A 22,310-nucleotide genomic window follows, 5' to 3' on the forward strand; every position below is an offset into this window, starting at 1 on the left:
TTTTTTTTTTTCAAAACTGATAGGAATTTGTCTTCAAATATGGCAAGATTGTCCCTTATTGCAATAGATTCTCTACCACTGCAGCCTTCTCCCCCCGCCCCACCCCCCAAAAAAAATAAAAAGTTGGAAAAGGAAACACTATTTTCCTAGTTCAGTTGCTGGAGAACCAAGTGGCCTTGTGTGAATGAATGGAAAGCCCCTAGTAAAAGGAAATATGACAGGTTGCAGTATGCACAGTATACAGTAGAGAACATATCCTTTCTGTGGTTTCAAAACTGTACTCCCATCTCTCAGACTTTTACAGCAAGAGTGCTCTTGGGGCAGTACTCTGAGACCAACTGCTGTCCGCTTCCAGAAAAGACACCCTTCTTCAACAGCACTGAGAACAGATAGGTCCAGTATAATTATCTCCTGAGCTTCCGTGTTGTGGGAGAAAATTCTGAGGAAAATTTCAGCACTCTAGGTGCAAAAGTTTTAATCTTCAGCAGCTGAGTCAGGACTTGCAAACCTTATGGTCAGTTTTGTGGGATGCCTCAAACCTCATCCTTCTTGCCTTGTAATATTTGCCATCCTTGGATGCGAACTGACTTTGTTACTTAATTTTTTGTTAACTTTGAACACAGTTGTTTGGCCTCTCCAACCCTCTTAGGCCAAAAAGGAGGTTCTTCTTCAAATGAAGTCCAGGTGGTTCTTGGAATCCCGCTTCTTTCTGGGTTCTGTTCAAATCCTACTTCTACAACTCAGAAATAAACAATGCCACTTCACGCAACAAATAGGGCTCAGCCATCCTTCATGGCCTAAAGAAGACTGACACTTCTCTTTTGTGTTGGAGATTGATCATATGGGAAGAGGTGTGTGTATATGTTATATGGTTGCCTGCAGAAGATGAAAGGGGATACTTTCCAATGTTATGTCAATATGTTGATTTTTGGTCAAGTTCAGTGTGTAAAATTTATAAGCACCTATTTCTGTTCCAAGTTAGATGGACTAGAGTTTGAACACTGCTCTTCCAGACTTCCTGCTGTGAACCATCAGTGTCTGTTAATAGAAAGCAATGAATGATAGGCTCTACCGCAAATGTTCCTCACTGAGGCAAGATTCCAACATCTGTGCAACTACTCTTGCTTCAGATTTCATAAAGCCACATGCTTGATGGCTATTTTTTCTTGGCCTGTCCTTGATCCTAGTGGTCTTCTCCAGGCTAAGCAACCTGGAGGAGGAGGGGATCCACTTGGGAATCACTTTCTGGATGGATCCCATCAGGGCTCTGTCCTTCCAGAAGACTGTCTGGGAAACTTGCAGGATGTTGCTGATGTTTCAGCATCACAGTTGCTTGTTGAAGCTGGACAAGATTTCACTGGTTCCCACACCAAATTTTGCCTCACTTCAGGGCTGTTTTTCCTAATCCACCAGCCTAGACCTGCTGGAGGAGTGGTACCATATTTAATTTCCCCTGTTCATCTCCAGACCAAAAGTTTCCATCTCTCAATTCTTCAGATTATTCAGGCACAGTTATTGGGCTTGCCTAAACTCCAGACCTCCTGGAGAACTGCATCTTCATGTTTGAGAACCATTAAGAAGAGTCCAGGCACCTGCTCACCTGGCAGCTTCATCCATTCCTTGTCATGGTGGCTATTGGAAATATAATCTCCTAGATGCTGAAATTCCATTTCGGAACCTTCTGTGATGAGGGGTAGCAAAAGTCTAAATTCCTTACCATATTTCCTTCTCATCAGTTAGTCATTCATACCCAAGCTACATATGTCACTTTTAAAATCTTTCCTTGTATATCAGTTCCTCTAGCCTCCAGTATTTTGTTATAGTTCTTACCAGAGCTCCCTCCAATTTCTCAACATCTTGCTGTGTTCCAAAAACGGCTATCTGTGTCCTATAGAGACTACTAACTCCCTGCTCCATGATGTGGCCTACCCATGTATGCATCCCAGACTTGCATTGGCTTTTTTTTTGTTTGTTTGTTTTGTTTCCTTATTGCACTGCGTGCATTTCTTTACTGTCCACTATTATTAAAAAGCCAGTGCAAGCGTCATTTGGTGTCATTGCTTTCCAGGTACCTCCTGTCCTCTGAATATCTTTGTTCTATGTACATGGGTCTTTTTCCCCCAAGCTGAATCTTCTTTTTAAAAAAAAATAAAAAATCCTGTTTTCTGCCTGTTTTAAAATTAGTCCTTTAGTGTTTCTCTTACAGCTGGTGTTGTGCTGCTACATATAACATGATACCTGCTGGAACATTTGTACCTACATACAGGGTCAGAACGGCAATCTCAGAAGTTGTAATAAATTTCTCCTGGACATCATTAGGGCTCACTTTATAATATCCATATCAACATGGTAGGCAGAGAGAGACTCCCAAGTATGATCCTTGCTTCAACCATTCATAGCGTGGATGTATTGCTGCTTTTGGTCACTGGGACCTGTATGCTGCTGTTGCTTGTTATCTTATCTTTCCCAAGGTCTAATTTTTTCTCCTTCCTGCTTGCTGATTCCCAGTAGTCATCCACACTGATGGAATAGCAGTGCATGAAAATGAGACCACTTCCTTTCCTATCTGCAAACTCTCATTTTGCTAATACACTTCTAATATGCTCAACCCCGACACTGAAGATCCTCCCTAAAAAGTGAACATTCTTGTTTGTTTGTTCAGCTTCAAACCTTGGGTTCTCCTCTGGGAAAGGGAAATTCCTCTCTCCCCATTCTCCAGTCCTCTTATAGCAGTGCCCCAAAACATTCAGCCAGAGGTGGTGTAGCTTAATCTTATAAGGATGAGACTCGCTCTGTAGCCAGCAGGAGTGGTTTCAGCAGGTAGTAATTAGACTAATTTACCTTTTTGAAGACGAACATTTGGCCCATTTTTCACATTTATGTATTAAAACATCACAACACAGCTATTAAGAACTGGTTGGTGCAGAGTACTAACCTTGCTTTCACTAGGCTCTGTGATGCCCTAAGGAGTCTTATCCTTTCAAAGGTAGCATGCCCTTTCCTCTCATTCTGTATCTTTCATGTTCATCCCACATTCCATTGTCTGCCCCCCTTGCTCAGTTCCTGGTACACCCTGTCTTCTGTTGGTCTTGTGATGTTTAGCCCCTTTTTGTTACCCATATTCTATTTTTTTTTTTCATCCTTGATCCCAGTGTCTCCCTGCTTACTTCTCCCTCCTTTTCCTTCTCTTCCTCTCTTCCAGGGACAGAAGAGGAGCAGCTGCTGTCTAGGGCTGTGGCGATGTAGCCTTCTATCTTTGGGGAGGAGGTGCTGCTGCTGAGAGGAGGAGGATAGTGTTGTATCTCTCTGTGCTCTGTCCCCCTCTCCCCCATACCTGCTTCCTGCCACAGAGCAGCTCTTCCCCTCTCTCCTGCCCCTCACCCTCTGTAACTAGAGGACAGTTTAGCAGAGGAGATGCCTGCAGAGAGTTCAGGGCAGCCCAATTGAGCCTCTTCTCCTTGTATCCCCCCATGAATCAGTCCATGGACCCCCTCAAAATCTAGGAGCCCACAGGCTTCAGAGGCTTTGATAGCTAGCAGCTGTTCAGGGGCTAGCTAAGATAATAATTCCAGGGTGGTTTAAGACTATTATGCTGGGCTTTGCAGGGTTTTGTAACATGTACCACATCCCCTCCCTCACTCCACACCCTGTGGGAGATCCCTGTGTTTCATGGGTGTATATACTAGAGGGCTGTGGGACTAGTTGCTATTTTGAACTTGAATTCCTATCTTGTCCCCTCAAAATCAAAACTTCCATGTTATTTTAGTGCTTTGTATATGGTTAAAATACAAAGGGCTTGTTTGCTTTAGTAGTTTATTATACTTACTCTGTTATATAAGTTTAAACTATGCACGTACAGAGCTGAGGACATAATTTGGCTTGCAGAACAATTATTACTGAGGTGATGTGGGAAGGAAAGAATCTAAGCTGAGTTTGCTGGGCTGGTAGTTATTGACTTGAAACTAAACAGACTTGATCTGGAGTTAGTGATAGACAATAAACATGAGTCCGAACTGCCTTTAGTTTTACATTGTCACTTTTCTGAGTGAGAACACACTTTTGAATCTCACTTTGATTTAAATATGACAGGGCTATTGAAGAACAACTTGCAGTAGTATCTGCAAAGGAATGTCAGTTCTTGTTACTCAATAGAAATACTTACAGCTGGTAACTTTTTGCAGAGGTAGATGAGGAACTGTCTGTTTAACTTCTCATTGCCAGCTTTAACTTGCAATAATTTTTTGTGGCTAAAACTCGACTGACGAGAGAACTTGAGAGAGGGAGTGACTTTATATATTTCTGTTGTGTGGGACCATGCGTATGGACCTCATAAGGCTGGCAGCCTTCTACGCTTGCTAGGGGTGAAAGGATGAATTTGAGATATAGCAATAGACTAGATACAGGCTTCCTTTATATATTACTGTTGGGTTTTTTAACACTGAAAATATTGGAGACAGAGTCTTTCAACAGGCATTATTAAGTACTTGCCCCAAAACATTCACATTGCATATCTGCAGTTCTGTTGATGGGCTTCTCATGATATCCACAAACTGGAAAATAATTCTCCTGAAAGTGTTCGAACTTATCTATGTTCTTGGCACGCTGACTTGGAGCTCGGATGCCAAACAGATTGGGTTGTTTGTTTGTTTTTGTTTTTTTATCTTCAGATCACAGCTTTCTCATTAAGAAACTCCAATGTGTGGACAGTCACTATAACCACATAGAACTTTTCCTGGCCATCGAGTAATTTACTTAAATATTTGAACTAATATGGCTGGCTGGGGGAGAAAAAATAGTATGGAAGCCTTGAAAATTTGGATTTTAAATGCACACAAGCCTCAAAGTAGAGATAGAAAGTTGCTCTGCTACTTTGATGCTTTATTGCAGGTGTAACTATTTGTAGGTGGTCCTTTTTCCAGAAACTCAAATTCCCAGACATGTCTCCTTACAACGATTAACATATTAGCAATGCTGCTTGCTTTTGAATGACAAACTTCATTTTTTTTCCTGAGGACACACATTCTAAAACTTGCACTTGAGACTACAGTGCTTCCTCTTGGTAAGCAAATCTGAGGTTGTCACTAATGCTATTTGCATTAAATAAACATATTACACAGTTCTTCCATTAAAAAAATTGCCAGGTATGCATATAAATGTAAAACATGTTTAATTTCTATGTTAAAGTGTCTGTTACAACAATCTCTGGAAAATGTTGCTTATAGCATAAGCAATTTTCATTTCTCTGGTGATTACACTTAGCTTTTAAGCTAATTGTGACTTAGAGAGAGAGTGAGTGTGTGTGTGTGTATTGCCATATCAGACGAGACACTGCATCTACTGTGCTAGCTTATACAGTGGCCTTTACCAACGTCTTCAGAGGAAGTAAAAATAAATACAGCACAGTGCCCCTGGCCAGGGAAGCAGGGAAAAATCTGTTGTGATCCTTGCAGTGCTCACATAACTCACTATGTCATATTTGATTTATCTCTATTTGAGTTTTTTGAAATTAAGGTGAAAAACAAGCCAAGATATGTTAACATACTGTATTTAATATAACATAGTGAAATTTAAATCTAGTCTGTTTAAAAAAACAATGAATGAAAAGTGGCATCGGGTACTCCACCTGTCTGAGTCCCTTGCCAACATATGTGGATTTACAATCAGTGTTATTTCTTTTTAAAAACATTTTCCCCTCCCATATTGCCACATATGAAAGACCCACACCATGAGGAAGAACTTACTAACTATACAGGGAAAATGGTGAAACTGACTATACACAAAGTAAACCAAATTCATATATTATGTTATTCTAGGTTGACTGTCTCCCTTTAAATAGCAAAGTTTATTCCTTGTTTAGAAAGCAATGCATGGCTATATATGGAAAGCTTGTCTTGTACTGGTTTGCCCCTTTGAGCTGAAAACGAGATTTGTAGCCAATTCCGTAGGTGGGTGTAAATCATGGTTTCCTCCCTCTCGTAGCACCAATGAGGTTGATGCTGTATCCAACTTCGTCGGGAGTTTTGAGCACCCCAGGCTTCCATTGGCTTCGACTGTAATTGTTAGCATACACCACCTCTGGAAAATCACTCAGCTGGTGTTCAGGGATCAGAATTCAAAAATCAAAATCTGACTCGGTCTTTTGCTGGCAACACACACGTTGCTCTGTAGCAATGCTTCTGGCTGTTTCAGAGATGATATTCACAGACTGGGGATGCACCTGCATTCAGACCTCATTATCCTGAGGGTTGTGATATGTAGGGCTGGGAAACAAAAGTTCGGGGACAGGAAAGAGGTTCCTTATATGCACAGAGGTTCCAAAGAGGACCTTATATGCACAGTCTCTGTACCTGGTAACAGTCTCTTGTTAATGAATGCAAATCAGTGCTTGTGCATAGGAGGAAAAGCAAGTAGCCCAGCATAAATAGATGATGTGATTTTTAGAGTGGCTGCAGGTTTTTCCCTCCTCATAATATCGGAACTGAATTTGTTTTCTTTCTGTAAATTAAAAGTCTCAGATGGAGCAGGAGATTCCCTCATGCCTACCTGTCAAAGGCAGGTTAGAATTGGGTGGGCATATAGATGACCTTCCCTAAAGTAAGAGAGGGGTGGGGGTATCTACACTTTCTTTTGTAACTTTGCAAATGAAAATATGCTTTAGCTAGAAATTGTGCAAAAGTATTATTTGCAACTCTTGCAATCACAAAAGCCAATTTTATATATTGGAATCCAGGAAGTGTAATTAGATTGACTTTACAATGCTAAAACCTATAAAACCAGGTAGCACTGAACTATTTTAAAGTACATGTGAAGCCCAAGGAGAGGCTGAGATGAATGTAATTGAAATGGTCCAAATAAGTATTTAAAACCACCTCTAAGGATTGTTGCAATTTCCAAATTTCATATTGGCATTTTATATTTGACAAGGTGACATTGTGTAAGAAATGTATTGTAAAACTCTGCTCTACTGTAGGAAAATGATTGAATGTAAATATTTCAAGATGTGGACCACCATTCAAATGTTCCCATAAATCTTTGCCATTGTTTTAGGGGATAATTCTTCATGCATATTTGAGTTGAATTGATAGATCCAGCCCCTGGAAGGGTAATCTTCTGCTTGTTATTGCTTCACTATAACTTTGAGTGGTAGAGGTGTTTCATGAATTCACCTCCCACCTATACAATATGATTTTTTTCATTACTAGTCGGTAACTACAATCTTGAATGGGACTATATTTTTTACTTTCAAGTTAACATGGTGTATGTTGACAGTATTGTCTCTTCTTGAAACTAGGAAATTTATTTGTGTCAAGGTTTGAAAAAACGTAGCACAAATCAATTCTTTCTACTTAACATTTTCTCTCTCCACATTTCTTGCAGGTTTGGTAGGTTTACAGCAGCTGCACTTCAGTCCAAAGTAGAGCAGTGTGAACGTGAAATGAACCGTCTGAAAAAAGCACTGGAAAGAAGTGACAAGTACATAGAAGAACTGGAGGGTCAGCTTATGCAACTGAAAGGATCAAGCGGAGAAACCCAAAATGTGAGTACTGTTAGTGAGAGAGCACTTTTCACAGATAATACAGGAAGTGAAAGCAGTGAAGAAGACATTGCATCATTGAAAAGCCAAGTAGAAAGACTAGAGAAAAAGACTTTAACTAACGGCCAAAGTCCTGACAGTCTTGAGCAATTGTCAGGTAATGGACTCTTAGATAGTGATGGTGCTTGCTCAAACTCTGCTAGTCAAGACAGTTCAAATGGGCCAGTCACGCACAATCATCCCACAAACAAAGAACTATTTTCAGGGTGTCAGGAAGTTCTCCTGGATATAGCTGCTACAAATATGGATGCCTGCTTAGAACCACAGTGGGATAAAGGTGAGGATTGTGCACCATATAAAGATGAAGAACTTTATGAGCTTCCAGCACCATGTACACCTTCTTTGTCTCTCAGTTGTCTCCAGTTGAACACCCCTGAAATCAAAGAGAATCCTCTCGTAAAACAAGAGAGTACGGGGAAGCCATCTGCCTTTCTAAGGAAACTGGAGTTTGATGATTTTTGTGACACTTCAGATGATTGCAACAAAGATTCTCCAGAACATAGTGCAAGCCCCTGCAACAGCCAGAAGAAGGTGACTTGTTTTACTTCAGCAAAGCCAGTGTTTTGGAATAGCTGCTTAACAAACTATGCTGAAAACTTAGATTTTGAAGGTTCGGAACAAAACACAATTACTAGTCATTCAGGAGAGCCGTTGGCAAAGTCCAGTGATAAGCGTGAACTTCTTTTATCTAAAAGATTACATACTATCCGCTCTTCAGAAATGAACCGCACAAGAACGTCCAGTGAAGCATCCATGGATGCCGCTTACCTTGACAAAATTTCTGAGCTGGACTCCATGATGTCAGAATCTGACAATAGCAAGAGTCCTTACTACAACTTTAAGTCCTCTGAGCTTGAGAATCCTTCAAAGTCAACACAGTGTTCTGAACTCCTGAATGAATCAGATAAGAAGCTAGAAGAAAGGAACAAACAAAACAATGTAAAATGTCCTGAATCAAGTGAGCAATTGGTAGATTGGAAACCTACTACATTTTCAATCCTCTCTCCATCTGGACTAGACATAAATGAACACTTCCCGTTGTTTTCAGGCCGAAATTCAGAAACTAGTGAAATCAAACCTCAGAACTGTTTGTTTCAAAGAGAGTTTTCCCAAAGTTTTCTTTTCAGTAACTCGCAAAGGCTATTTGAAGAACAAAAGTTGGGTTCTTCTATTTTTAAAGCGTCATCTGAGATTCATAATCTTCACAACCAACTTCAGTCTCCTTGGGCTTCTTCCTTTATTCCTGAAAAGAAACATAAGAGTGTCAATCAGTCAACCAAAAGAAAAATTCAAAGCAGCCTTTCTAGTGCTAGTCCCTCAAAAACTACTAAAAACTAACTCCTTGTTGAATTGAAGTTAGTAGTCTTAGTGTCAACATGGGAACATTTAAAAATCCCCAAGTGAACTTGATTTCTGGTGAGTTCCATGTGACCTGATTCTGTCCCTTTTGACCAAGTGAAAGCAGAATGTTCTCTCAGCACCCCAAATTGCTTCACTTAGAGAAGAATCATTCAGAGCTTTCTTCTTTGATAGGTTTTGTTTTGTAAATTTTTTTTTTAATTGTCAGGTTATGTGAAGTTCTCTTTGAGCAGCAGTTATGTCCTCCTTGAATATGACCAATTTTAAATGTTCTTGTTAAACCAGCCCTTTATACGGGAAAGGACTTGCTTTTAAAAGTTTAATTTCCTATGCTGCACGGTAATGGTAATTGTAACACTGCTACTGGTAATAATTGTTCACTTGCCATAAAACACTGTAAATTCTTGTTGTAAAACTTTACTTCCAGAGGAAACTGCTACTGCTGCTTAGATCTATTTGCATGGCACTATTGTATACTGAAACTGTAGCTTAAAGTGTGTATATAATGTAGCAGCTTCTCTCTTGTTTCTGTGTTTCAGCATTTCAGTTAGAAAACCTCTCTTCCTTAAGACTGAAAAATGGCCTTTTTTTTTTTAAGTTAAACACAATTTTTAATTTCATTTCCACAAAGCATTGTTATTCAGAACATGTTCAGTACGCCTGTGTAGACCATAAAAATGGGTTTGTATGCTAATGACTTGTTTACCTAATGTGCACTGAACATTTTACATTAATACTGTACTGTTTTACATTAATACTGCATGCTTTTCTATGTGAATTGAATAAAGGATGTCATAAGCACTATAATCTTTGATGTTGCCTCAGATATTGGACTAGCACAGGAAGAACTGGAAAAGTTTCCCTTTTTTTTTTTTTTTTTATAATTTTGAAAACTGTGTATAAAACTTGGGTTACAATTTTTGAATAAATTCACATCTTCCCCCTCCCTGTTGGAGGCATTGCCATTCTGGTGTCAGCGTCAATGCAGTTGGTGGAAATCGGTTTCAGCCTTTCTGGAGATGACTTTTCTATTAAGTACTGAATAGGTCAACATAATCTGATGATCTGCTACAGAAAGGAGACCAATTAAGCAGCAAAGCAAGATTGGTCTCTTTGTATTACCATATACTTTATTGTGTTTAAAATTTTAAATATGCTTTTTATCTTAGACATGGAATTGTCATTCTAAATGGACCCCAGGATGACATTTCTTACAAATGGGCAGATCATGTCTATCGATGGATCAAGGACAAGAAATCCATAAACTGTCTTTAGCTCACCTGATTAGAGGGATAAACAGCTGGAAACTCTTTGGACTAACACTATAATAAAAATATTGTAGTTCTGTCAACAGTTGGACCTAGAATATATTTTGCATTTTCTATGAACATGTTCAGCAACAAGTGTGGCTTTACTTATGTACAAATATCTGTTCCAAAATGGTCACCAGTGCCACAAACACGATATCCCAGCTGCAGCTACAAGCCCCAGTACCAAACACCAGCCTATTCCATAGCACCTCTGACTGTAGCTGATGCTGGGTCAATCCTCCAAGAAAAGGAATGTTTGTTAATGTATAGTCTTAATTTATACAGTTCAAAAATTAAGGGGCCATCCTGTTCTGGACACTAATTCTGGCTGTCCCTAGTTAATTATGTAAATCACAGGATTACTTTTGTGTTAGCGCTTTTTTCAGAGACCACATTTACCTTCTGTTTAAAATACCATTGCACTGTTTGTAAGTCATGCAAGCACACATGCAATTGCCAAATGCTGGGGTTAATTTTTATTTTGATTCTTTTCTGGTTGTATGACCAAGCCCTTGGGTCTTTGAAATGTAAATTTTGCACTTCGGAATCCATTCAGTTTGTTTTACACGATATCATTTTACCTTTTGTTGATAGGGTTAAGTAACAACATGAATGGTTGCTGGTGTCTTATCTAAATTCAAGTCAGAATACATAAAAATATTTATTGTGTGGGTAATCCTGGTGATTTGATTTTTAGGCAGCATTTTTTGATAGACACTGTTTAGTTTTAGTCATGCAAATGGAAGAGACGTTAAGAACTAAAAAAAGTGGTAAATGGGCAAAGGTTTAAACTTGTATCCCTTTCTGTCTTATCCACCTCAGCCCCTTAATACTCTGCAAACTGAAGTACATGCTTCACTTTTATGCACTTAGTAGTCCTAGGGTATGTCTGCACTGCAATTAAACTCCCACTGCTGGCCCCTGTTTAACTGTGGTGTAGACATTTGGACTCAGGCTGGAGCCTGGGCTCAGCTTGTCTCTCTCAACAACAGAGGTTGGTCCAATAAAAGATATTACTTCACCTTGTCTCTGTAAAACACCTACCACACTTAAGGGTGCTATGTCAATAAATAGTAATATATAAGCAACTCCTTTTTGATTTAAAGTTTACAGAAAGTATTGGTGACATGTACAGCCTATACATTAAATCACATACAGTGAAACAACTCTTTTTTTACACAATTGAAAATAACATAAAATGTGTTAATTGTTTATAAGTTTTGTATTCTTCAGGCTTTTTATTGCTCCTCTCATCCAGTCTTTGGCTATATTTAATGTTTTTCACAAATGTATTTAAATACAAGTTAAACTGTTCTTACATATAGTTAAGTAAGAACATGTAGACTCTCTCTCTGTCTCTCTCACTCTCACAAGATCTGACACAAATTAAACTGTTGTGGGCTTTGATCTAACAACAAGAAATAGACAGCTGGCCTGCAGCTTACTAAGAAAATATTCTTAAGTTCTACAAAGTTTTTTTCTAAGTCAGGCTAGGTCCTGCTGAAACAAGCTCTGTTAAAATCTTTAATTCTGCTGTGTACAGTAGCAGTCAGTAAATAGACAGTTACAAGTTAACTTGTAACTATGTGGGTTAGCTTATTGCACAAGATATGTAATTTCCAAATTTTCAGTGGCAGTGAGGGAGATATCCCTGTTCCCTTTTCCTCTTTTGGTGTACAGACCATACATGGCAATATGGTCTTCAGAGAAGAGGTGGCCAGAGAGCATCATTAGCACCAATCCTTTCTCTAGTCAACATAGGAAGTAGGTCTTTCCTTTTCTCTTTGTTTAAAAGTGAATGCCACCTGTATTCTAAAGGAACCTGGCTTTACTGCTACTCATCACTAAATCAAAGCTGTTCATTGACTCCTGCAATTAACTATGTTCCTGCTACTGGGGGAAGCGCTCTCCAAGGTCTTTTTTCATTTTTTTTTTGTTTGTTTTGATCAATTTTGTAAGTGTTTGGCTTACAAAATAAGATTCTTTAAAAAAATTTTATACCAGTCAAAGTAGTAGATTGAAAGATGGTGTTGGCTAGAGGTGAGAGTTGCCCAACTGGCTTCTTACCATTAGCAGATATTTGAAGGCTGTACTTTTGATCCTATGTTCCAGAAGCACTTTAGAACACCTGCACAGATGATCTTAGTGAAGCCTTGGAGGGTGTGGTGTGTTAGAAACTTGGTGACCTAAGCTACTCATGTAGGGCTGTGACTTCAATGTAAAAAAAAACAGCTTTGTGGGCAAGGTTCCAACTCTCTCCTTCTCTTGGCCTACATACTACTATAGGCTTGCACAAAAGAGTGAGTACACCAATATACAGTACAAGTGATGTAATTCAAACAGTTGGTTTAATAAATTTTAGTTTTCCCTCTGCTGTTGTAGTGGTTGTATCAAGCCCTTCCCCTGAATACATTTTTACAGACTGCTCTTCAGATGAAGAGGTTTAGTGATGGAAGGGAGGGGAGAAAGAGAGGTAGGAAAGACCTGTGTGTGAGAGAGGGTTGGGTAAGATGGAAAAGGGAGGAAAGCGGGGAGAGAGGTGCTGGAAGGGAGCAACCCCAGAGAAGCAAATCAAGTTTGAGAATTATTTTCAGGATTCTGGTATCTCCTACTTTAACAGGTTGCTTTCACATGCTTGTGTGCCTGCTGTCTAGCAAATACCAGAATGCTTAGGGAGAGCAGCAGATTTTATGTATATAAATAGGACAAGCAAATGTCAATTGTAACAACTTCCTATTAGCTTATGGTGAGGGCAGTGTTTCACTTTTTTTGCATAACACTTGGGCTAGAATGAAGAGAGAGGAGCCTGGTTCACTTTTATTTCGAGTCAATTTCATTTTTACACACATCTTAGTGCCTCAGTCTGGGTTACAGCCCCTCAAAAAATGAGTTTAGTCTTTTTTTTTTAATTCCCTAAGAACTGCAAGGCCAAACACTTTGGTAATATTTTCTAATGAGGTTAAATTGTGTAAAAGCATAATTTTAAATAAGCCCTTTTAACTGTGCCCCCAAAATTACAAGGGTATTCCTTTTGAAAGAACTAACACGGATCAAGGGTGAGTGGAAGTAGGGCCATATCTCTGTCTTTTTATTATTGCCCCCTTTCCTTGTGTACTATCTCTGGTACTTAGTTTCCCCCTTCAAAACAGGACCTTTATACAGAAGGAAGAAAATATCCATTTGTAGATGCGGTAGGCTCTCTGCTTAGTGGGTTCTCGCCCAGTTTATGCAAAGCTGGGCTAGTGTAGCCTTGGGCTAGTCTGGAGTAGATTCTTTCATCAGCACTCAGGCAAACAGGAAGGAGTTCCTTACTTCTCCATCCCCATCCCCAAATCAACAATGTCACTAAAGCTGGCCCAGCTGTCTACACCTTATAGTCCCGCCATGTCTAAGTTTGGGCTAAAAGTTACACTCTTCACCCCTTGTATCTACAGCAAACTTCCCTCTGTGTGGTGCTTTCACTGACTCAATGCGAGCTCAGTTCTCTCGCCTCTGGTCCCCATCCCTTCCCCGCCTCATGAGCAGCACAGAAATCTTTTTTTTTTTAAACTGCCAACAAAACCTAGTGATTAAGACACGAAACTAACAAAGAGTTTTTCTTCCACCTTAACCTTGCACACAAACCTTTAACAAATTAATTAATCCTAATGAATTAACACTTCATTTATTTAAACGCGCTCCAGTTCATGAATTAAATTTTCATGCAGTGATTAAAGGCTGTTAAAATATGCATGATTTCGTTAAAATTTTATAATAAATCAGGGCAATGTGTTACATGACAAGGCAACTATTTCCCAGCCCCTCGGAACGTGCTTTGATTTGTGCAGAGACTGGGAGGCGAGCGCATCGCTCTGTATTTTGGCAATTGAACAGATTTCAGAGTGCCTTTAGATTTAACTTCTGATCGACCTTCTCCCCCTCTACAAGCCCCTCTCTGAGTCGTTTCTTATGTAAGAAAACCAGTAGCTACGGGATAGACACGGTAGGGATGTTGTAAGGGAGCGCAGTCTAAGGGAGATGAAGCAGAGAGTGTTCAATTCTCTGTTTGTATTATATATATGTTAAAAATCAGCGGTACATTTACCGATGGTGCTTAAATGATGCTGAAGTGTAAAGTGAGCTAGAGACTTTTATGCTGCAGGCCCTTCACAGTGTACCTTTTAATTAGCATATATCACTTAAAAATAGTAACCAGAAACTTTACCAGACAGAGCTAGAACGGCAATATTTTCTACTGGACCCAGAACTAGCTCCTCCAGCCCCGTTGTTCTCCCGAAAAGGGACGTTCTGAATTACCTTGGGACCTAACTCACAATCAAGAGTTTCAATTTTTAATATGACAACATTCTACACTTTGGCTGCAAAAGCAATTATTGCAGCTTGTACATCAGTAATTAGCAGGTCTTTGCTGATGTAAGGAAAGTCCTCATTAGGACATGGAAATACTTTTTGTGCATTCACCCATAGGGCTTTTTTTTTTCCCCAAGGTAGGTTAGTTTAATCATCTAAAGAGAGAATAGTTTTTATGCTAAATGGGACATTGACTTTCAGTAAACCTTTCCAAATAACACAGGTACCCTGGGCTTGCTTTTAGTGCTACCACCACCACGCAGAGAAATTTTAAGGTAGCGCAAATAAAAAGTCAATCTAATTCTTGAAGTAAAACTGCACCAGAGATTAATGCAGGATCTTCTAGAAACCCCTAAATGACTTTTTCTTTAAAGTCAGAATATATAGCAAAGTATGAGGAGACATTAGAGGTTAATATCCCAAGCTTTAGTATATTCATCTTTTGGGAATCCTAAAAAGGGAAATCAAATACAATGGGTTACAGTAATTAATTTATACATCGTTTTACTGTGGGAATGGGGGGTTTACTTTATTAGCTTTCGGGATAGGCAGTGCAGTCAATTAAGGAAATCTGCCTATTTCTTACATTTGAAACAGGAGAAAAGTACCAGAGACAAGTAAATGCATAGCTAGGTAGATAGATAGATATGCGTCCCTTTATCGAGTATGTTTGCCCATAAAAGTGGAGCTACAGCATGGTCATATCTCCAGTGAACTCATGCTCGGAACTTGCAAGTTTATTACCATCAGTATTCATGAGAATGGAAGTACCCACTAGGAATAGGAATAACAGCGAATATTAAAATAAAATAAAATATATTGCCAGGCCCGTGAGATGTCCATACCTCTGCGATCTGAGATCGGGAGAGAGACTGACTGACTTTCTGTGTGGATAGGTATGTGTATTTGCAGGTGTAGCCTGGGGCTGTGTTGGTGACTCACAGAAACTGGAAAACGAAGAAGAGGTGCACTGAGAACAGAGCAACAACTCAACCTAGACGTATTTGCTCACAAAGCCAGCAAAGAGAGGAGTGAAATTTGAAGTGCACAACACCACAATCGGCTGGATCCTGCGCCCATTGAAAAACGTGGTAGTTTTGACACTTATCTCAGTGGAAGCAGGATTGGGCTCATTTTAGGCTTTCTCTTTTCTATTTTCTCATTTTAGGCTTTCTCTGAGGGACCGAAAGAGGATTGCGGTTTAAAACATCCCTTTGAAACGTTCTCTCTTCCTCCCCTGCCTCCACTCCCATCCCACTCTTCACAAAAGTACCCAAAGTACTACGAATGAGGCTTGGTTTATCTTTTGATTCAGCCCTTTGTTTTATTATTATACGCGAGGAGCCACGGAGACTCAAATAATTTTTGAGACTAAAACAAATGTGAAAGTCTCGCCTCTCTCTACCTTCCACTCCCGCTCTTGGCCTCTGTTAGGAAGAGATCAGAGAAGAAAGAGTTGATTGAGTCTTAAACTTTGAAACTATGTTCAATGTCTGAAGACTCCAACATAATAAAAAGAAGGGCAGGACAAAAGTTGGCCACTACAGAACATTATCCAGACCCCTGTTGCCGAATGTACATTAGCATGGCAGGGTCGGAGGATAAGCCCTAAATTCAATTGTCTTTTACAGATTCTGGAACTATCAAACTTGAGTGAACAGGGCATGAGGCAGCATGGGGTCCCGTATCAATGGGGAACTGTCCAGCACAAAAAAGCTCCTGAAAAACATGTCAAGTACCTGCGAGATCTTCGATTATAACACACTCCCCACCTACTGCATGGGATTTTTGCACAAAAATTATGCCCAAGACTATTTGTAACAAAAGAGTGCACTATAACTAGCCTGCAATGCATCTACAGCCAGGTAGAAGCTGTACTTCCACTGGTGCTTGCCAATCTGAGTAAACCAACAGGCGTTATGCTGACATACTTCCCAGGCATACTATCCATTTCACCCGTTCCTGCGCTAGGTTGTTAGCGCTCCAGGAAGACCTGGAACAGAAAGAACAGAAACCATTGGCTTCGAACAGATGTTACGTGTGCTGGTAGAAACAGTAGTTCCTAAGCCAGTCCTAACATTAAAACCCTTAATAATATTCCTCTGGGGCTAAATCATTGAGATGAAGTTGCAGGAAGAAAGAGTCAAGGCTGAGCTTTTCGAAGTAAAGGGAAATAAATGGACCAAAAGGAACATGAGTTGCTGGTCCACCTGGTAAACTTCAAAGCAAAAGCTGCCCCAAATCAACGTCTCTTGTATGCCTTTTCACCCAGGGCAGATATGCCCAAGGCTATATTCTCTACTTATAACTGTGAATAAATGTATTGGTTTGTGGCAACCCAAGCTGGCCTGTCTACAATGCAGGAGCTATCTAGAAGTGTTGCAATCGCTACTATATGAGTATTTCCCAACCAGCCAAAACCGAAGGATGATATTATTAATGACACTAGGGGTCTTCTGAATAATGGTCGAAAGCTCACGGAAGGCTGCTGTAGAGGTAAGAAGTTAAGGGTTTACAATCAGGAGCCCAGAATCTGTGGTGTGATGAGCAACCTCAGAATTGGTAGCCAAAGAGAAAAGAGAGAGAAGAGAGCGTGGCTCTGCCTCACTTACAGATTTCATTATTTTTAGTGGACTGTCTCCTGGTATGCAAGTTCTTAACGGCCACCACCACCTTCCTCTAGGCACAGGTTCTTTCCTTTCTCCCGCATGCCCTTAAAAAAGCCACTGTAGTTGATGAGTATAAGAAATAGAACTACTAAACAGGTGTGGGCCAACCATATCTAGCTCTGTTTATCACTAATGAGCTATCTGGAGAACATGCTATATGATATCTTGGCTTGCGAGAAGGGGAAAAATAAAGCCCATGGAATAATCCATAGACAATATATGTCTTTTTCTCCTCCTTTTATCATCACTTGAACAATCTTCATTTACACTGAGCGTTCCCTCTACCGATGTACACTGGTGAGTGTACTTGGCCAGCGTTCTGGCTAACCAGATAAATTTGTCCAGCTCTGAGTGTCTCCATCTTCAGCGTCAGGTGAGAAGCCCATTATCTTTGTGTGGCTGATTGGTTTACAGTTATATCTATTCTACTAGCAAAGGAATGCGGGTTGGTTTGCATCAGGCTCCAGCACGCATTTTCCATCCGCGTCTCACTTCAAAACAATGTATCAAATGCACCCTTTCCCCATTTGCTGATCTTCAATTTACAAAACAAGGCAGCTCAAAAAGCTAGGGTAAATCATGAATTGTTAATAAAAGCATGTTACTTATTATACTGTTCCTCTTAAACAATGATTTCGATACAGGTTTCCCCCCTTAAAACCAGAATTGCCAGTTTCTAGTTCATCCCCCCTCCTAGATAGAGTTGCATTTAGCAGTCCCTGGGGACACAATAATGGCTGGAGACCGGCTTTCTCTCGTACAAGTAATTGAACATCTTTCTTTCTTTCTTCTCAGGCGGGATGAGAAACTGGAGAAAGACATATGACGACAAATGTGGACTTTACTTGGGATTTTAATATGTTCTCTGTGTGTGTTTGAGAGGGGTATATGTATATGCATAGTATACGAACATGTATATATGTACATAGACGAATCTCAGAGCTTGAGAGATACAGCTATTCCGGCACTCTATAAGGGTGACACATGGCAGATCGGTTATCAGATCACTGCATCAAACAAACACCCGGCTGCTTTTTCCTGGTGCCTGTCTTTATCACTGCTGGAGCAGACGCGATAACATCTGGGCTATCACCCAGGGTTATCATTAGAGTGCCCCAATGGACTGGCATCACCTGTGTTGTTCCCTTCGGATTCAGATTAATCCCAGTTGTTGATCATAAACATGAGAGACAATTTTACAGGTTGGTTAATTAAAGGATTTGCCTGCCACCAGTTTTAACTACATATAGTTAACTTAAGAATTCCACTCTAGAAAAGATCGGGCCATAACCCAAAATATTAGTCATCAATATATTTGCGAATCATTATTCTATTCTTTTTTCCTAACCGTTTCATTTAAATGCAACAATAAAACTGAGGAGAAACACAGACAAAAAAGAATTCCAACAAGGTTATTTTCCAGCCTCTTCCTCCTTTTCCTTTCTGCAGTAATGCCTATGAAGGCGATTCAGACTAGTTTCCCTGTGTTCTCTCTTCATAAAAAGAACCAAACTACTCGTAGTTTTAAAAATAAAAAGGCTTTGTGATTATTGTATGCTTCAAGTCATGCTGGAGTGAGATGTGGGTTTTCGCACGATTAAAGAAGAGAGATTTTACAGGCTGCAAAAAAGGAAATGCACAATTTCATTTCAACAGTGTTTCCCACGTAGAAAGCACATGCTCCTTGTGAGCTAAGTGGCTGTCACTAGCGGTGCCTGACACAATAACGTTTGCAACAAAACTAGATGGGGGAGAAATGAAATTATATGGAAATCAATAGACCCTGACTGCTTCAAACCAATGTCTGTCGCAATGATTGTTCTCAAGGAGCTTATTTAGAATTCTTAAAAGTAACAGGCTTACGCTGGAAAACTGTCACTTTCTGTGTTGAGAGTCTCTCTGAAGGACTGCACAGGAGCACAGGAAATTAACATCTCTTTGGCTAGAATCCAGTTATTTTAAATAATGATTATGTAATCATATATATGTAATTAGACACCATGTATAAACCAGGTATAAAATCAGATCTGCACATTACAGGTACCAGCACCTAATCATGCACAAAGTCAGAGACAGCTATAGAGACATGCACACTGCATTGTATTGCATGTAAGATCTGGGCATGTATACATGTACGTATATTATACGCAGATGGACATGCTGGCACATAATACATAGATGCGCACGTTGGTGTCTCTGTGTCCGATTAGAAAGGCGAGCAATGCGCATGTGTTGCAGCTACAGGTGTAACACCTGCACTGTCCTTTCTGGTGGTCGTTATAAGAGCAGCTCTCAAACTCCGGCACCGGCTAGACGTGCAAACGCGCAAGGAGATGCAACAAGGCGCGGGGAGGGAGAGAGCGGGAGGCGGGGAGGAGGAGGCAGGGGGTGACAGCTGATGTCTATCAAAGCCGGAGCGCCAAGCTCTCGCGAGAGTCTGTCGGTCCGTAGCCACGAGATGTGGGGCTCAGGTGTAAGCAGAGCGCATCTCAGCCCAGCGCTAGGATAGAGCAGACAGATAAGTGAGACCGAGAGGGCTGGAGGGAGTCTCACTGTGCGGTCAAAGGGAGCGCCAAGAAACAGCGGCACCAGCAGTGGGATCTGCCGCTGCACCCTCATCCCGGAGAGCGCCCGGAGAGCACTTTTCCTCTTACTTCAGGAGTGTTTGTGGATTTACATGCCAAGCCTTCAAGATGATGTCCATGAACAGCAAACAGCCGCATTTTGCCATGCATCCCACCCTACCTGAACACAAGTACCCCTCGCTGCACTCCAGCTCGGAAGCAATAAGAAGAGCCTGTCTACCAACTCCACCGGTAAGGGGCAAGCCGCTGCATCTCTCTCCCTCTCTCTCTCTCCCCCTGTATACTGCATGTATGTGCATTAATAAAAAAACCGCTGCGAGGCACATTTTGATAAGCGGCGCTTAATGTTTTTTTCATGTCCTCCTCTGCAATCATCTGAGCGCCTGTGATCTTTTTTGAAAGCGGTGTTCGCACGAGTCTCCGACTTCCTCCACTTTCGGTATTAATTTTTATGACTCGGCCTCTGAAAGGAATGTTCTTTATGCGCGCTGGTGTTTGACACAATTCCCCAGCTGAGAGTTACATATCCATTTCTTCTTCTCCTTTCTTTTCTTTTCCTTTGCCCCCCTCCTTTCACTTTCCTCCGCTTTTTGGTTCCCTCCTCTCCCTGCTCCCTCCTTTGCTGCTCTCCTCCACTCCTTGCCCTGCTTCCTCCTCTCTTTCTTCCCACCTTCCTCCTCTCTTTATTTTCTCTTCCACTCCCTGCTCTCTCCCTTGTATTCGCCCCTCTCTCGGCTCCCCCATTCCCTCACTTCCTCTCTCCTTGGGCTCCCCTGTGATTCTCTCTTCTCCCCCCCCCGGCTTGTTCCCCCCTTTCTGTTCCCTCCTGCCCTGTCTCCCTCACTATATTCCCCCATCTGCCCCTGCTTTCCCCACCCCCACTTTACTCTCTTCTCTCTGCCCCAATTCGCCTCCCCTCTCTCCACTGCGTTTGCCCTTTTATTACCCCGCTCCCGCGTCTCTCTCCCACCCCACTCTCCTTTCTGCCCCCCTATGCTCCCCCCTTTTGTGTCGATTGCAGTTGCAGAGCAATATCTTCGCCAGCCTAGATGAGACCCTGCTGGCCCGGGCCGAGGCTCTGGCGGCCGTCGACATCGCCGTGTCCCAGGGCAAGAGCCACCCCTTCAAGCCGGACGCCACCTACCACACCATGAACAGCGTGCCGTGCACCTCCACCTCCACCGTGCCGCTGGCGCACCACCACCACCACCACCACCATCACCACCAGGCGCTGGAGCCCGGAGACCTGCTGGACCACATCACCTCCCCGTCGCTGGCGCTCATGGCCGGCGGCGGGGGCCACGAAGGGGCCGGCGGGGGCGGAGGCGGCGGCGGCGGAGGAGGAGGCGGCGGAGGCGGCGGCGGCGGGGGGGGCTTGATCTCCACCTCGGCCCATCCCCACTCGCACATGCACGGCCTGGGCCACCTGTCGCACCCGGCCGCCATGAACATGCCCTCGGGCCTGCCCCACCCGGGGCTGGTGGCCGCTCACCACGGCGCGGCGGGGCAAGTGGCCTCGGCGGTGGTGGGGGCGGCCGGCCTGGCCTCCATCTGCGACTCGGACACGGACCCCCGGGAGCTGGAGGCCTTCGCCGAGCGCTTCAAGCAGCGGCGGATCAAGCTGGGCGTGACCCAGGCCGACGTGGGCTCGGCCCTGGCCAACCTGAAGATCCCCGGCGTGGGCTCGCTGAGCCAGAGCACCATCTGCCGCTTCGAGTCGCTCACCCTGTCCCACAACAACATGATCGCGCTCAAGCCCATCCTGCAGGCCTGGCTGGAGGAGGCCGAGGGCGCCCAGCGCGAGAAAATGAACAAGCCCGAGCTCTTCAACGGGGGCGAGAAGAAGCGCAAGCGGACTTCCATCGCCGCCCCGGAGAAGCGCTCCCTGGAGGCGTACTTCGCCGTGCAGCCCCGGCCCTCCTCCGAGAAGATCGCCGCCATCGCCGAGAAATTGGACCTGAAAAAGAACGTGGTGCGGGTTTGGTTTTGCAACCAGAGACAGAAGCAAAAAAGGATGAAATTTTCCGCCACCTACTAAACAAGCCAACAAAACCAACGCGCCAAGTTTCCATCCCCTGGAGTGTGGGCGAAGGGAGGGGACCGAGAGGGGGCTGTTGTGGGGCTGGAAGTGAAGGGAGGGAGATGGGGGGGTGCGAGTGGGAGGGGAGATTGTGGAAAGGGCGAGGGGGCTGGAGGAGCCACTGGACTTCTTGCTTGATCAGAGACATTCTCAAAATCTCCTGGGGACCAAGGAACAATGTAGGGGAGAGAAAAAAAATTAAAGGAAAAGAAACGAGAACAACCAGAAGAAGAGCAAAAGTAAATGCTCTAGGAATCCATGGGGGGCACTTCTGCAGGCTAATCGCCCCCTTTACAGGAAGAGAGAGCGAGAACAATTCAAGCGTAAACACACAGAGACACACACAAAACTTACAAATAAATA

General features: G+C 42.3%; 2 protein-coding genes across 3 annotated transcripts in view; both read left to right on the forward strand.

The window, feature by feature from the left end:
- The window catches only part of OBI1 (ORC ubiquitin ligase 1), a 30,350-nt gene extending 18,796 nt beyond the window's left edge, over nucleotides 1-11,554 (forward strand). Inside the window, exon 6 of the mRNA XM_032798373.2 lies at nucleotides 7,378-11,554. Coding sequence (XP_032654264.1) covers nucleotides 7,378-8,932 — 1,555 coding nt within the window. The 3' untranslated portion in view covers nucleotides 8,933-11,554. The remainder of the gene's footprint in view (nucleotides 1-7,377) is intronic.
- Nucleotides 11,555-19,876: 8,322 nt separating this feature from the next.
- Nucleotides 19,877-21,905, forward strand: POU4F1 (POU class 4 homeobox 1). Of its 2 annotated transcripts, XM_032798372.1 has the most exons (3): nucleotides 19,877-20,098; nucleotides 20,889-21,156; nucleotides 21,223-21,905. In XM_032798372.1, the coding sequence occupies exons 1-3, from the start codon at nucleotides 19,976-19,978 to the stop codon at nucleotides 21,903-21,905; spliced, it is 1,074 nt and encodes a 357-aa protein (XP_032654263.1). In that variant the 5' UTR covers nucleotides 19,877-19,975. The 2 variants fall into 2 exon arrangements, with proteins under 2 accessions (XP_032654263.1, XP_032654262.1); XM_032798371.1 differs by having other exon boundaries at nucleotides 20,889-21,905.
- The last annotated feature ends 405 nt before the right edge of the window (nucleotides 21,906-22,310 follow it).

Source organism: Chelonoidis abingdonii, chromosome 1, assembly GCF_003597395.2.
Source record: "Chelonoidis abingdonii isolate Lonesome George chromosome 1, CheloAbing_2.0, whole genome shotgun sequence".
In the NCBI taxonomy this organism is placed as follows: Eukaryota; Metazoa; Chordata; order Testudines; family Testudinidae; genus Chelonoidis; species Chelonoidis abingdonii.